This window comes from Beta vulgaris, chromosome 4 (genome assembly GCF_026745355.1).
Source record: "Beta vulgaris subsp. vulgaris cultivar EL10 chromosome 4, EL10.2, whole genome shotgun sequence".
NCBI lineage: Eukaryota > Viridiplantae > Streptophyta > Magnoliopsida > Caryophyllales > Amaranthaceae > Beta > Beta vulgaris.
The window spans coordinates 55,188,151-55,205,492 of NC_079205.1; the positions used below are offsets into that span (position 1 = coordinate 55,188,151).

The 17,342-nt window shown below is 35.4% G+C and overlaps 1 protein-coding gene across 4 annotated transcripts; it reads right to left on the reverse strand.

Moving 5' to 3' along the window:
- Positions 1–6,607: 6,607 nt before the first annotated feature.
- LOC104890663 (inactive glucose-6-phosphate 1-dehydrogenase 4, chloroplastic) lies at positions 6,608–16,755 on the reverse strand. 4 transcript variants are annotated; one of them, XM_010676236.3, is made up of 12 exons: positions 16,339–16,755; positions 14,706–14,949; positions 14,235–14,473; positions 13,627–13,721; positions 9,514–9,628; positions 9,166–9,371; positions 8,983–9,091; positions 8,854–8,894; positions 8,653–8,773; positions 8,375–8,577; positions 7,510–7,710; positions 6,608–7,090 (listed from the first exon to the last, which is right to left on the reverse strand). In XM_010676236.3, the coding sequence occupies exons 1-12, from the start codon at positions 16,417–16,419 to the stop codon at positions 6,856–6,858; spliced, it is 1,890 nt and encodes a 629-aa protein (XP_010674538.1). In that variant the 5' UTR covers positions 16,420–16,755; the 3' UTR covers positions 6,608–6,855. The 4 variants fall into 4 exon arrangements, with proteins under 4 accessions (XP_010674538.1, XP_048497737.1, XP_048497736.1 ...); XM_048641780.2 differs by lacking the exon at positions 14,706–14,949 and having other exon boundaries at positions 16,339–16,752; XM_048641779.2 differs by lacking the exon at positions 16,339–16,755 and having other exon boundaries at positions 14,610–14,849.
- Between the last annotated feature and the right edge of the window lie 587 nt (positions 16,756–17,342).

Below are 17,342 nucleotides of genomic sequence, written 5' to 3' on the forward strand. Positions count from 1 at the left end.
GTGTCTACTACATGATTGCATGACTATTCAATGAATATTATTATATCATGCATACCTCATGTGTTGCACGTCATGCACCTGTTACTGTATTGTCTGTATACATATTTGTGGATTCTACTTGTCTGCATGAGTTTCTACGAACTTACATGGACCGAAAACGTTGAATAGTATAGGATCTCTGTTGAAAAAACAAATTAGTAGATTATTGAAGGTATTATTCTTGCTCTTCATAATGGTTTAAGCTTCACCTTTAATATTGTGATTTGTGAATACAGTTAGGAAAATCACCCCTTCTTCCAAAGCCATTTTAACTACTGTTCAGAATATTAAGGTCAAGAAAATGATGACAGATGCAGAGGTAAAAAAGAAAAGTAGACTATTAAGACTATGAGGACTTTAAAAGAGGTCAAGGATACCAAAGATGACTTAGATGGCATAAGTTAAAAAGGGTAAAAAAAAAAAACTGGTTTGCTGGAGCGTTTAACGTTGAATAGAAATGAATAGACGAAGAACATCTTAGACGCCTTGTATGTAATCAATTCTTGGTTCAACCGCCATTCCCATCTTTTAGCATTAAGGCTTTAACATCTTTTGGGATAATATTCTGAATATTGGATTTACAATGGATAACTGAAATAGTTGATTAAATCATTTACATCTATGAAATAGCATATGGTCTTTGCGTGGATGTCATTCAGCTTAGTTGGTAAACTCTTGTAGGGGTGGTATCCAAGACTTGGGATCGAATTCCGTCTACGTTTCTGTGTTTAATCGCTCATTTGCACCAAAAAAAGCCGATGGTCGGATCAATGCTGATCAACTTAAAAGAGCCTCGTTGGTACCCTCATGGGCAAGGCTGAGTAGATCTTATTTCTTTCCCCATCCTGGATGGATAGTATTAGGGTCAAGCAGACTGGTGTAATTTCTCTGACTGATTGTACACCTTTCCCCATTGCAGAACCGTGTCCAACTATCTTTTTTTCTAATTTTGTTAAAATGAGCTGTGGCCACGATTGTTCTAATATTATCTTGTACTTGTTTGCTTAACATCAAAAGGCGTAGGAACTTTAAGTTCTCAAAAGGTGAAAAACTCTAAACTTGGTTAGCTGATGACATGAATAGTTTTCCTCAAGTGAGTGAAACTTTTCCATGGAGTTTTTACATAGAGCTTCATTGACATGTGAAATTCTTATGGGGTGTTTGGTTGAAGGTTTTGGAATGGAATGAATGTGATACCATTCATGATATCAAAAATTGTTCGATTAAAGTAAATTGGATATCGAACCTCATATCCATAGGTTTCTTGTCCTCCTCGACTCATGGAATCTCATACCCACCACCCTAGTAAGAAAAATGTTATCCCCATACCTCCCCTTTACAAACGGATTCTAAATCCATACTTTTGAATGAAACCAACATGTGAAAAAATAAATAATAGGTTGTAAATTCACACCTACACCTAAATCCATTCCAAGTACTTCAACTAAACGACTCTTTAGAAAGTTACACTTTTTACGTTCAAATAAACTCGTGTAGGTCCCGTCCCACTCTCTTTACCCTTTCTTTTTGTAACAAACGGGGGTTTGATGTTTTAGCATACTCAAAAAAGTATCTAGCCTTTGCCTCTTGTAATAATTCATTGCTCTGAACTTTGGTCTTTGAGTTAGGTGGTTGGTATGTGGTTCTCAAATGGAGTTAGTAACTTGTGTCTATTAATGGCTAAAATGACATCTATCTGAGCCTGTATAAGAATATTAGTGCCATGTCTGTAATCAAACTGCAATATGTTTCCTTTTTCTCTGGTGAAGATATCAGACAAATTGTAAAATCATATCATCATCTCTTTCATCTTTCCTTGATTTTTTTAAGGCAATTTCTTAGATAAGATAAGATCATTACATTACTAAATCTCATTTTTCCATGAGTATAAAATCAGACAATAGATTATAAAAGCTTCAAAAAAATTCACCATAATAAACATGTGGCTATAACAAATTGAGCTTAATAGCCTACAGATAACCTTGATAGTCATAATCAAGTAATTAACAGATACTTAAATGCTAATCATAAGTTAAGCATTGATTTTCAGTCAGATCTGAAATGAAATCACAGCCTCACTCTTCCAGATTTACATGGAGATGGGCTATTCTACTAGCCTATAAAGTATAAACTACAGTACTTGTAACAAAAATGTAATAAAACAAAGAAAATAATTACCATTATTAGAACTTACATACCAAATATAGATAGAAATAAATAGTACTACTATACTACATCATTATTACAGGGAAAGATTAAGATCCAAGAAAATTCTACCCCCTTTATAATTACTATTGTTATTAATACTGTTATAATCTGTTGCTGTCTTATTACTGTTTTCTTCTGGTGATGATCTGCTAATCTTTGCATTAGCACCAGCAGCAGTAGAATCAGCAGCCACAACCTGTTTAACAGCAACTTCTGTAAAACTGTTATCATTCTTAACAGTTTTAACAGCAATCTCTGATTTCTTCTTCTCTGTTGTGACCGCCTTTTTAACTCGATGTTTCGATCCCTCTGCATCAAAGAGCTGATCACGGATGTCCTTTGCACTTCTTATAAGTGCAAAGAACTTCTCTATCTTTATATCTTCATCTTCTTCGTCATCTTCGGCCATGTTTATTATCTTCCTCTTCTTTGTTTCGCCTTCCATTATTAGTCTCATTTGAGCAACCAAGTATAGAGGTAATAGATAAGAGGAATAATGGGGGAAGAAATGGTAATCTTCAATGAGTTTTTTTAATGGCTTACTACATCATGATGATATAAGAGTTTTTCTTGTGTGGGGGAAGAAGATATAGGTGGGTTTATTGATTGGGTGGAATACCAAGAAATGTTTGCTTATATAAGATATACAAGTATATTATAGAAAAAAAATTAAACTTTTTTTTTTTTTGGAAATTGAATAGTAGAAGTAATATACAATGACTAACCTTATACTTCCTCCGTTTTATATTACTCGCTACACTTCTCAATTCGGGGACTCCTAGGCAATTTTTGAAGAAGAGAGAGGTAGAGAGTAAAAAGAAAAGAGATTCATGTGGGAGGAGAGAGATAGAGAGAGTTTATTGCCCAAAAAAAAAGTATAGCAAATTATATGAAACTTCCCACAATAAAAAGTGTAGCGAGTATTTTGAAATAGAAGAAATAAAAAAGGAAAAAGAAAGAAAGAAGAAAATATTGATTAAGTTGACTATTATGCTATAATGACTATGTCCATGTTATGGTCTTTCTTTTTGTTCATGAATCATGGTAGAAAGGAAAGACTAGTATTTTATTATTATTATTGTTGTTTTGAAGATTGTGCAATATTCTTATCAGGAAATCAATAAAATTCTGCTAAAAAATTGAATACAAGTTAAAAAGGTAGAATTAAAATAAAATTACTAAATATTCGTTTGGGCCAATGATAGGTTTTTTAAACGTGCAAAGTTTATTCGTTGGGCCAACATCTTCTTTTTTTAACAATTAGTGTAAATGACGGAAATACCCATCTTCAGTTGAAACTTTAAGGACAAGAGAAGATGGAGAAGTGGGTATGAAGCAATGATAAGGGGCAGATTAGTAAAAACTGTTACCTAGAAATCTCAATAGTATAATTTTTCTTAAGATTGTGAAAAAACAGAGAGAAAAATAAGATAAAATTGGTGAATAACTTTGCATCTCATCTCCTTCTAAGGTAATATGGTCCTCACAATCTTTTGCTATTATTCTCCTATTTTGATTTTGTTTGGTAATACTAGCTGAAAATGAATTAAAACTGATAAGATAATAGCTAAATCTGATAAAGTGCTAAAACTGATTAGGTAGCTATTTTGCTTAAATATTTGGCAATTAGTTACATAAGTTGATAAATTACTTTGGCAAAATTAGTAGTTATGAAAATTTTAGGATGGATTTAACTTTTTCTCTTAAAGTTATAAATTTTAACTTTTCAATTTTAGTCATTTAATTTTAGGTACTTCCTAAACAATACTAATTATTTTAGTACCTAAAATGTTATTAACACTTTATAAAATGCTTCTCCAAACACAATCTTTATATTTTCTAGAAAAAATTGGTAAGAAGAATTCCTGTTGACCACCCTCCCACAGGACTCCCACCCACAAGCCCATTACAAGTAATTTTCACAACGAAAAATTTGTTACCACAAAAAGATGATATAACTAATTAGAGAAATTCCAACACAAAAGTCCAAATATTGGGTGGATAGAATTCACGAATTTATAATGAAGCCTAACTCACTATATCCCATAAAATCTAGCTATATTAGAAAACATCGACTATCAGATGAAAACCGACTATAATAAATGAAAACTATATATCAAAAAACTGATTACTAAAAAGGTAATTAACATATAAAAAACTAATTATATCATATCGAAATTTTACTATATCAAATAAAAACTGAAGATATCATACAATATTTGATATACAATAAGTTTAAATCGAGTCCATTTAAATTATTTTAATACGAAAATGAAAGAAATAATAGTGAGTTTGGTGATAGAAGGTTTGGCAAGCATCATGGATTGCATCACCGTCCATCACGTAATGTTTGCCACTAGATGAGATTATACCTGATGTCATGTAGCTGATGCAGACGCCCTTATGTACAAGTTACAACTTTGTGGCGTCGTGTTTCCTCCTTGATTAGGGAAACTTTATTTTAGGAGAAAAGTATTCAGTATTTTACTAGTTTATTACTACTTCTCCATTAACTTTTGACTAACAATTTCACAATTGACCATACTACCCCGTAAAAGGAAAAAGAGAACATGGTCATTCTACAGAGAGTAAGAGATGGCCGAATGGTTAGAGTTTTTAATTTATTTCCCCAACTTGTTAAGTTTTCTCCTTACGTGATTAAAAATTATATACGTATAATCATTCTTGCAATTAGCTAATTATATATTGTTTCACGAAGACACCAGGGAATAAGGAATCCTTATGTCCAATGGTATTGCTTCCTATATTCCATATACGAGATCAATAAGGATGGGAGTTAGCTCAAGTGGTAGAGCGCTCCCCCTTGGCCCTTGAGGTCAGGGGTTCGATCCTTACCCCCAGCATATGTTGGGGTATTTCCTTAGCATGTTATGCATGCCTTACCAGCCAATGTGTTGGTGTTTCCTACAGGCTAGTAGCCTTGTAGGGGTTAGCTCTTGGGCTAACTTAATTTCCTAATCAAAAAAAAAAAAAAAAAATATACGAGATCAATGTTCAAATCTCAGTGAAAGTATAATCTTAGTGAAAGCATAATTTTAATGTTGGACCTTTGGATGAAAGTCTTGTGCAAACAACCCAAAGGAAAATTAAGCGTGAACACTCAAATGTTGTAACTAATAAAGATGGAGGAAGTATAAGTCTGAATAATGAAATTATTGTTAACTCTCTCATCGTGTCTTACCCCTCGTAAGAAGGAAACCCAATTTCCCCCTCCTTGCAAGAAAATCCATCTTACCTTTAAAAAAAAAAAAAAAATCAACCTTTTTCTTGACATTCCACAAAAATCAACCTTGTAATTAAATGTACTATTTCACATTCTGTTTTATCCCCTTCAAAGACGTAGTTAGTCCACCCCAACCATCCTTTCTCTGTTAATTTAATGGTCAAAATACTGGTTCTTTCTACTCTAATTATTTATAATTGCCGTAGTCTTATTAAGTTAATTTTAAGTTAATTTTATTGACTCAGATTTTACCAAAAAGTTTCAATTAATACAATTCTTTCTTTTTGTTAAAAAAAAGGAAAGCCTTGTACTTTTCCCTTATAAGTATGGCATTAAGACCCCGTTTGGTAGGATGTAAAATATTTTCCATGAAAATGAGTTTTCCTTTTCCTTTCATTTTCCGTTGTTTGGTTTAATAAGGGATGTAAAACAAGATTTCCATCGAAGGAGCTTTATTAGGGGAAAATCATTTTCCTTTCAAAATGAAGGGAAAACACATTTTCCTCCCTCTTACTTAGCAACCTTTTCCTATCCTCTTATTCATCCTCTCCCTTCTCCTTCCATTTTTCTTTTTTCCATAACTTTTTTTACATTGAACCAAACAAAGGAAAATTAGCTTTACATTTGAATTTTTCATTGTAAAATGTTTTACATGAAAAATCATTTTACATTGAAAATGTTTTACATCCAACCAAACGGAGCCTAAGTACAAACTATAACAAGATCCGTTTTCCTTAATTCTTGTGAAAATAAGAAACATGAGCTATTTTGTTAGAGATGCATGGAGTTTCACTTGCTTCCTCTATTTTTTTTTATATATGTCATTTTTCTTAAATGAAAATATCATAATAGATTTTATATACCATAAATAAATCCCTTTTCACCCTAAAAATTTTAAAATACGAAGTACTAAAAAGTTAGTGGTCCTCTACCTTCTCCTTTAAAATACCCATACTTGTTCCTTAACAAATATTTTTTATTCAAAAAGTGATAGTCCCATACTTATTCCTTAACAAATATTTTTTATTCAAAAAGTGATAGTCCCCTACTTTTTCTCTCTAACTTTCTTTATACCCCTATTTTCTTTACATAGCAATTAGCATGTATAAAAAAACGAAGGAAAAATATACCTAATTTTATATTTATTATAAAAACAAAAAACCAAAAAAAACAGCACCACAACAAGCAAGAAGATAGTTTACATTAATTTCTGGCCAGTGTTGGGTTTCTGTCGTTTATAACCACATGCATTATCAATTATTCGTGGGTAATTTGCTGTATGTTAGGCAGTAATATCAGTGGTCACTAATTCATTAGAGCTTGCATTGACAATTCAGTTAACTTCTGGATTAACTAACATGTAATTAATCTTCTACCCATCTAACTCCATGTTTTGCCCAGAGATAGTATGCTCCTACTGGACCTTCTCCCCCTAGGTCATACAATTCCGGACAAACGTTCTTATCGATCTCTTCGAGAACGGGAATGAGAATATCCCATGCAGCAGCAAGCTCATCACTTCTCATGAATAGATGGTTGTCTCCATCTATAACATCCAGAATAAGATGTTCATATGAATCAGGCACTTCAACGTTGTACCTTAAGATAATGCAATCAGATTAAAACACTTGGCATATTCCAGTGAGACAGCAAGTAAAAAGCTCAGCAGTTCAGGCATAGTCCCTGAGTAAGGCTCATGGTGAGCTCAAGTGGGCTTGCAAAAGTCCACTGGCACCATGATCCAGCACAAGGCCCCCTTGGGGGACTGTGGGCCATGTTCCTATAGACTGGCACAGGGCTCACAAGCGGGCACACTCAAACCATCAACAGGAAAATAACTTAAAGGTAGGCCTGTAGGCCAACATCTGGACTGTGCGTCTGTGCCATGCCATGAGCCTAGCCCCTCAGATGGCTGGCACAGCGCAACACAACTGTTGTTCCTACCAGGGCCCAACACTTATATTTGAGTCAATTAGTAGCGTAAGATATAAAAGAGTTTTTAAGACACATAAGCTTACTTGTCCTTGTAAAGCAAATTTAATTCTGAAGCATCCAGATGCAAACTTAGGCCAGGAACCTTGTTATTGACTCTAATTAGGATAGCCTCGTCAGGAACATCTCGCAATATCAACTCATTAGTGGCAAGATTAATATTATGCCCCATACGCCCCCTGTAAATGTTTCCTGGAACATAATCAAACTGTATACGTATTTCCATCCTGCAAATATAAGTACCTTAAGGTCAGGAATACATTATGTGATGTGATCGGTTTTTCTAATACAGTTGCAAGAAATATGACTACGTGGGTTCCTCTAGCAGCAAACAAGGGGTCATTCTTTCCATCTCTAATTTGGTAGATGTACAAGATGATCGTGAAATAACAGAACTTGTAGTAAGATTTGTAATGGTAGTGTATTACTCTAGCAAGTTGCCTTGGAAGACTATTCAGATATCAGGGTTTCTCAAGCACACTAATTATCAAGTTTTCTTAAACTATATCTGCATCAAGAACCATTCGTTACCAAATATAAGTACCAATAAGTAATAACTAATAAGTTCCTCTTCGTGCTATATCTCTTAAGCAATCCTCCCACTTGCTCCATTATTTATTTTGTGACTCAGCCTCCATCCATTTCCCCCATACATCCAGCCAATCACAAATTGGAGGTTTTGACACTTGTAATAATCCTTAACTATTAATAAGTACAGTTGAATTTATCATCCCAAAATGACTTTTTTTATTAGCAATTCGTGCACGCGAAACTCATGCCTCTCTTCACTGTCTTCATAAGCAACAAGACAGCAATTCATGATGTTTTTAAGATTAAACGGAGTCGATACTTGGATACATACCCCCAGTAACATAATCCAGAAGTTCATACCTGTGCTCAGTAAGTCCTGTCCCAGCTCTAATCAGAAATGGCACACCATCCCATCGTGCATTATTGATATACAAAGCTGCCGCAAAGAATGTTGGGGTCATTGAAGTCACAGAGACATCAAATTTGTCTTCGGACCTAGCCTTATACTGTCCAAGAATGACATCACTAGGTTGCAGTTTACCAATTGACCTCAGAACCTTGACCTGCACATATACTTAGTTGTAAGGAATATCACTATTGTGATGTGAGGTCTACAACAGACTCAAAGAGTGACACACCTTCTCATTTCGAATATCCTCGCCATCGAGACTTATAGGAGTTTCCATGGCTAAAAGTGCAACCATTTGGAGTACATGACTATGAACCATATCTCGGATGACTCCATAATTATCAGAATACCTGCAAAGGAAGAAAATGCACAAAGTTATGATATGACGAGACCAACAATGGATTGGAATAAAAGGATGGATCTATGTTGCCTTGATTGACCCTGTAAGTTCAGTTCTTCAGATACAATAACCTGCAAAAAAATTACTCAAAAAAAATCAGGTTTTCTAGTTCCTGCATGTAAAAAAAACTCATACAAAGAGACAAGTAGACAGCAATACCTGCACATTGCGTACATATTTACGGCTCCATAATGGCTCAAAAACTAGATTAGAAAATCTTAAAACAGTAAGGTTTTCTATAAGATTTCTCCCCAGAAGATGATCAATCCTGCAAAATGACATCTAATCAGCTACATGGAACTACTTTACAAACATCCATCACATACAGAAAGAAACGAACACCTGTATATTTGCTTCTCCTCAAATTTCAAAAGAAGAGAATCTGTCAGCATGTTAGACGACAATGCATTGAAACCAAAGGGTTTTTCAATTATTACACGGTTCCATCCATTTTTTGTTTGAGAATTATCCGCGATACAGGATGCAACATCCAACACTGCTTCTTGAGGCACAGACAGGTAAAAGATCCGGTTCGATCCACGCTCTCCCTGAAGATAGAAAACTTACATAGTTTAATTTCAGACAACTTCATAAACAGATCTAATTGTTCGTTAAAGAGATGTCGCCACATAGGTTGTTTCATCTGTTTTTATTCTCAATTCTAAAACAAATATGTGAATCGAAATTTACCTCAATTTGCTCCATCCTTGCGTTGAGCTTCACAATTCCTTCTTGGTTGTCATAACCTCCATAAACATAGCATGTCTTACTAAGAAAAGAGTCTATTTTGCTCCCACAATTCTCCCTGCACGATGAACCATAACAGGGTGATGCATGCAGCTACATGAAACTAATTGACATCCAGAATTGAAAGGAGAAAGAAGACAGCTAGGCAGAAAATCTCCACAAAGCTATTGCCTTCTCCAGCCCATCGTATCAAAATCTCATCATACACAAAGTCTACTTTACATGCCTCAGAAGTCAGATGACAATTAAAGTAACGCTCAGTAACAAGTTCACCCATGCATCTACTTAAGTACTTCATTTCCAATACAAAGAGATACGGGATGAAGGATCTCCTCCTCTCTCGCCTTTCTTCTCTGGAAAAAGGCTTAAGTCGGATTTGATTGATCAATATACAAAAGGGATACATGCCATGACCCATTGTAGGAACACTATAGAGCTCCCTCTTTCTTCCTCTGAAAAAGGTTCAAGCCGATTCGATGATCAATATATAGAAGAGATACATGCCGTGACTCATTGCATGAACTCTACAGAATAATTCGAATCCCTCATCAACATATGCATTAATTTCCACTCAACATGATTGATATTATCACATGTCTAGAAATCGCTTTTCCTAGAATAGCCCCTTACTTACTCCTGAGCAATAATAACTCTTATCACAAATCTCTCTCCCACGGATAAAACCGGATTAGGACACATCTATCACATCATCTATCGCTCTGGGAATTCTACCAGTTGATATCTGTAAAACTATTTCATAAAGAGCTGTACAACGTGCAATTGGTCTAAAGTCTCCAACCTTTGAAGTATTTTTGTATTTTTAGGAACCAATAAGGATAGTACAGTCTACCTGTTCAAGCATCTTACCCTTAGATAAGAACTCTTGCACAGCTTTATACACATCTGGCTTAATGACTAGCCATGCCTTTCCAAGAAATTCTGCATTGTACCCATCTATCCCAAGCATTATTCCCGTCATCAATAGAGCATAATTCACCTTTTTCTGTGACCCACATAACAACAGATAGAACAATCTTGTAAGAGGCTAAGAGCCATTACTGTCTTCATATTTAGACGGAAAAAAAAATTGGTACTGTCAGTGCTAGTCCCCTCTAACTTTATGAAAATGAACCCTTATCTTCACTTTTCACCTCAGAATCAGTATTTTTATTGCCTTAATCATCAGATAGAAAACAATTATGTTGCTATAAATTCTACTTTCTATCCTTAAGTACATAAGAGGTTATAGTTTGAATCTCCCATATAATTGCAATTTCAGTTGGGGAATATTTGCTTCAACTTTTAGCCAATCTGTTATGTCAGTTAAGCCTTTTGCTCTTGGTGCTGAAACCTAAGCTGAAGGATTCACTCTTAGACCTGACAATGTCATGATACCGTCTCCAGATCATCTCTTGCCAAACCAATTCTGCCTCTTAACACCTCCAACTTCTTTGCCATATCTAGAGCCCCATTTCAGAGCCTTCAACCCACTCCACACAGACAACATTTTGGTACCTAAACCTCTTTAAATCATTTATGTTGAGCCATTAAATTAAGAACTATTCCTATCTTCCTGCGTCCCCCGAATATGTTGTACACTTAATGGACGATGGTCAAAGAACCAATGGTTAAAGACGTCCACCGCATAATTTGTAAAATGATAACTCCCATTTCAAATTTCCTAGAGCTTTGTCTATCTTAAGTGTAACCCCAACCCACACTCCAAAGTTTTTGGCAACCCACTGTCTCAAACAATCAAGAAAACTCTAGTCCCGTAATCAGAAACACCAACACCATTCAACCTATCCTCAGTACTGCATTGAAAACCTCCGATGTGAGGCAATGATTTCTAATGCTGCTACAACTAATTTAAACAATCCCAACAAATCAGAGGTACTTTACCCAGACTTTAATATGGAGTCAGATATGGGGATGTGATGGAGTGTCCTATCTTCCAAGGCAAAAAGTTTCAGGGCACAGGGACTATACAAAATTTGGAGAGAGTATACATGCTTTAAGAGAAAGAAAGGTTGGTAGTGCTAGAAATCCAAATGACACTTCAGAACCATTAGGAAATGCTAAGGGGGTATGAATGTATTAAGGATCAAGGATCAAATAATACAGACTAACTCACTTTCGAGAGGTGAGGTCTCTCCAAAACAAAGGGGTAATACAGATATCTTTTTTCATGCCTTTCTTAATTTACCTTCCTCCTGTTTATACTACTAGCTACTGCTGATGACTACTGTCACCTTTTTTCTGCCTACGTCACATTCTTCTGCCGCAATAAGTTAGTGCCAATCACTAATACAGAGAATATGCTGCCACTCTGCCACCCTCTGTTGTACTAGGCTGCTGAGTCATTCTTGTTGTTCAGAATTCCCCCTTTTACCCCTTCTAGAATAGGTGATTAGGAATCTTCCAGGTGGGTTCCTTGCAAGTTGCAGATAGTCAAGTACAAAGGACGCTTAATACATAAAGAAAGAAGGAATGAGCGCCAGTGGATCAACACATCCCAGGGTTGAAGTTTTCCATCATATATCAATGTGCATGCATAAGTACTGAAATGAGCATTTTCTACATGAGCAATTGAGTCTGAGCTTTGCCCAATTCGTACCCCAGGAGAAACATACATCATTAGTTCATCCGTGAAAGGATTTAGGAATTTCTCATTGAACCTTGTTGCATAAGTAAATGAGCATCTTATAAGCTGTGTCACTGTGACTCTTCTATTTATCTTAAAAGTACCCATGTCAGACACACAACAATGCGGGCCCCATATGTTTTAAGCGTAGGATTGAGATTACTTCTTACTTTCTACTGAAGGATTCTTTGTACCGAAACCTTCCACACACACATTTATATAGGCATGATGAACAGATCTTCAACATCGATAGACAAAGGCCAAAATGGATACATTATTTTGGGCCTTTATTGGGCCTTTATCCAAAGGCAAGCTACATACACAAGCATAATGCCTTGGTCACAAACAACAGTGATCAGAAAAGGCCAACAAACATGACAAGATAGAAACAAAATAGCCGCTGTCACATCATGAGATACGAGAGGAAAAGCAACGACAGGGGGCGGTTCGTTCCTCTTCCGACCAGATAAGAATTCGACCTATTTCCAGAAGTCTCTGTTTTCAAAGGCTGTTGCCGCTAAGCCAGAAATCAAATCAAACAAAAAAAAAAGAGGAAGAGAGATTAAGCAACATCACTTGCAGACTGAAGAAGCTAGGCGGCCATCTGCCTCCCTCACTGTGAATCAGAGCGCCACGGATGAAGACACTATTGTGTGATGTCTTCCTCGCTAGCCATTTATCACCACCCAAGTCAGATCTCTCCCTTTTTTTTTTCTCCTTCCCTTTCTTCTCCTTGATTTCAGACTCATGTAGGCAACCTAGTTCGACGTAGAAAAAATGATTGACCGACCTCATAACCACGTGGTGACATGTCGGATTGACACAGCTATGTGAGGTATTCTGTCATGGCTGGGTGACAATGTGACTAAAATCATAAGTTGTTGCGAAACTAAAACAGGAAACTACCCACCACAATTCTATTTTACAGTGGATGAATAGAAAATTCAGAAACCATTTAATGCTTCCAACCCACCCACATTCAATAATTCATAGAAAGTACAGTTATCCTAGCATTGCTGGCAAAATGCCGACAATCACTAAGCTTCTTAAATTCTAATTACCTCAACAAACGTAAGATATCTAACTCTTGCCTCCAAGACAGCTGCAAGAGCTATCTTATCTACTTCACAAAACCTCTTAAGCAGATTATGTTTTTAAGGCTCTCTGAAGCCTCTAACCATGAGGAAATATCATCAGGATAAGTAGACACATTATTTCTGCTTGCTCTATCTGGTCCTAAGATCTTACCCCTTAACAATGCCAGAGGCATCAGTAATGCTATATGGGAAGTAATGCTCTATACGGGAAGTAATGCTTTGCAGTATGTACGTAAAGAGTTGTTTATCATTGGGCTACAAACAAATACAAGAACTATAAGCTAAACTAAGCAAATTCCAATAAAATGGTCATACTGATGATCAACACGGCATGTCAAAGTTGAAGCTATCAATGATCTCAAATCTCCATCTGTCATATTTTCTTGGGAATACCCAAATATTCGGACATTCTGCAACAATAAAAGAATAACTGAGAGGAATCTTGCATTTGGTAAGATAGATCACACAGGTATACAGAATTCTATCACAATAAATTTAGAGGCATTCTTAACACTCCTTTTTCAGCAACCATGAACCAAGCACATCCTTTCAGTTCTTTCCCGTCATATGTCATGCCCCCCAATAGATAAGTATCCTTCCTTCACCTCCCATTTTCTTAGGTCAACTACTGATGTTAGGTCTCATAAAATATTATATGTTTGTGATGTGAATCTAGGTACTCCAGAATCTTAGATATCATATATGCTCAAGGTTTATCTTTAGCAACAGAAACGAAGCTCCACTTCACCAACCATGCACATATAAATCCTAAGTCTTAATTGTCAATTTATGGGGATAAAGATCAACCAATGAGTTCATACACCACCACTTTACAAGTTGTTTCAGGTTCTATTGACAGATATGACACAAGATAATAAGAACTGCAACAAAGTAAGCAAAAATGTACGTAGAAGAGGTCCCACCTCTGGAAGAAAGCCACTGTAATATAGAGCAAATAATGCTGGAAAGATCTTCCTTCTGGATAGGTCACTTGTTGCTCCTATAATTGCAATACTAAGGGACGGTACCTCAGCCACCTTAAGACCAAATCCAAAGGAATGCGTCTGCATCACATTTGAACATCCGTCTAATGGAGCCACTATTGGAGAAGTTATAGAACTTCCTTCGGGCAGTGAAATATTTCTTGTTTCATTGATTGGATCTGCAAAATTTTATAATTATAGGTTGTTACCTCGTGAAAATGTCAAACTACAAAATTCATTTCCCACAAAATTTCAGAGGACAAGAAAGACAAGAGAATTATATTAAAACCTCTTCTATTTTCATAGGATCTTAACTGTTGTTGTCCCATCTATTAACCTAGGAACTTCTCTATAAGCTGACAAGCTACGCCAGGAAAGCTAAACTAGTAGTAGACTCTTAGCAAGTTGCACCTGATTCATCTTGAACCTGATCCTCACAAGACGCAATTATTCTCGAAGAATCAGCCAAACGGTTGCTGTCAAGAACTTTTGATTTTTTTAGCTTGTTTTCTTGTCCATATTTTCTGTTGCACAATTTAATCTTAAGATTTTTAAGAAACCAAAGTTTCAAGCCTTGGAACTTGTGACAAAAATTGCCAGCACGCCCATATAAAACCAGACTAGCTGCTGGAGAGGCAAGAAGATCTCCAGCCACCTGCATATTATACCAAACAGATGATACAAGTCTCCAATCATATTAGATAAATTGATACTCACAAAAGAGCATGTTACAAAATCAGATCTCAAATATACATGTACAATCATATGAAGGTATATTGAACCTTGCTATATCTATATTAGATGATCCTCTTAGATTGGGAAAATAAACTAACTGGAACTTTTGCATTGTGAAAATGAGTCCAATTGGGAATTATTAGTTTTACTTTCTCCAATCATGAAATTTATCCCGTAAAAACTACACGAGGGTCGCGAACAGCTCAAAATTACTAAAACATTATGCTTAACAACATAAAAAAACCTTTTTCTTTTTCTTTTGGGAAGGGGGGGGGGGAGAAGATAAGTACACCCAAGGACATATCTTAAGGACACTACAGATAATAATTTGATATACACATGTTGGTGGTGAGTCAAAGATAATGTTAATTGTTAATAATCGAAAATGATAGAATTCCCTCTATAATTGCCTTCGTATATAGAAGCAACATATGGGACCTCATTATCTAACCATAAACTACAGTTAAACTCTCCACAAATTATCCATACTCAAGACGACTCCGAAATAAAGACATCATTACAGCTCGATTACTCAAGCTCCAACCTGTAATAATAAATTACTTTCCTTCCATCTAATCATCTTGATTTCTGAAGTCAATATTATTCACAAATCACAAAATTGCTGGTATATAGTATATCAAAGACCAAACATAAGCCTTAGTTCAAATAACTTTCAAATACTTAATTCTCAATCTCACAAGGACTTCCCCCCCACATGTTGAAGAACATTCTGGCACACCAAAATAGAAACAGTCGTGCAAATCAAAATCACCTTTAAAATGCTCAAAAAGATTAGTCTATCAAAATCAAACCAAGATTCATGGAAGATACTTCAGCAGACTAACAGATTTAGTCAATTACATTAACTTTTATACTATTCCAACTAAACCACCTCATAACCCTCCACAATTTCTATACTACCTTTCAGCAAGAGACTTTGAAATAGTAATGATTATATTATTACTTCCAAACCATCACATTCACCAAATGATTTGAAATTTCTTGCAAAATGATCCTATCTTATAGTCTTGCAATCAAAGTCCACAAAACATAAGTACATCAAGTTGATTAACATAATACTAATATTTAATTAAACAATCATTAACAGACTTAATCAAACAATCATCCAGCAAAGACTCCAAGCTAATGATTGAGACCGAAAAGTGTATACCAAAAACCCATATCAGAAAAAAAAAATGTCAAATTCAAGTATTCAACCACAATCACCTAATAAATGTCTTCAAAAACCCAGAAAAAAAAAAAAGATTTTTGTGAAATAAAATCAAAATCCCAGAAATAAAAGACTAACCAGAGAGGTCCGAGATGTGATGAGAGGTCGTCTGGAAAGTTGTTGGAAGTGAATAGAGGAAGAAAGCGTCGAAAGTGACATCTGGGTATTGTTTATAATAAGATTTTAATGAAACCCAAGTAATGAAATAAATTTTTAGAAATTCTAACGATGATTTTGTTGGAAGTTGGGAAGAAAATTCTGTGAAGTGCGTAATAGAAGTTCGAGCAAAAGCTTGAATTTTTGCACACTGTGCTCTAGTGTCTCTTTACCAGTGTTACAAGTGTCGTATAGCTAAATCTGCAAGTCATAACTCATAAGTCGTAACCGCTTCTTCTGCGATTTTAACAACTGTGTTATAGTTTGTCCTGAATTTTATGGATACATACGATACTAATAGAAGATATCATCCCGTGAATGAATTCGGTTGGAACTTGGAACTGAAATTTCATTCGACCTCGTCTATGAACGAAACGAGATTTGATAATATAAACTAGTTATTAGGCCCGGGCTATGCCCCGCGTAAGAAAATTTTCATTTATTAATATTGTACTTTGATATGATATCACTAAATACAACTTGGTCTAGTGGTTAAAACTTTAGTACATGAACTTGAGGTCATAGGATCAAAACTTATACTATACAACTTCTAATTTTTTTCATTGTACATGGATTACATGAACTAAAGTATATTTGGCGCAATTTTTTGAGGTAGCTTTTAGGTAAATTTTAGTTGAGAACGTATTGTGTCGGACTCGTCCGACCATAATCTTTGGTCGGACGACTTTCAGGTGGTTCCAATTTTTTTTCAGTTAGTCTTAATTTTTTTCAGGTAGTTTTCATTTTTTTTCAGGTAGTCTTCATTTTTTTGTCAGTTAGTCCATTATTTCTTTCAGTTGGCCCATTATTTCTTTCAGTTGGTCCATTTTTTGTTTCAGTTGGTCCATTTTTTGTTTCAGTTGGTATACATATTACGAAACAAAGTCCAACTGAAACAAAACAAAGTCCAACTGAAACAAAACAAA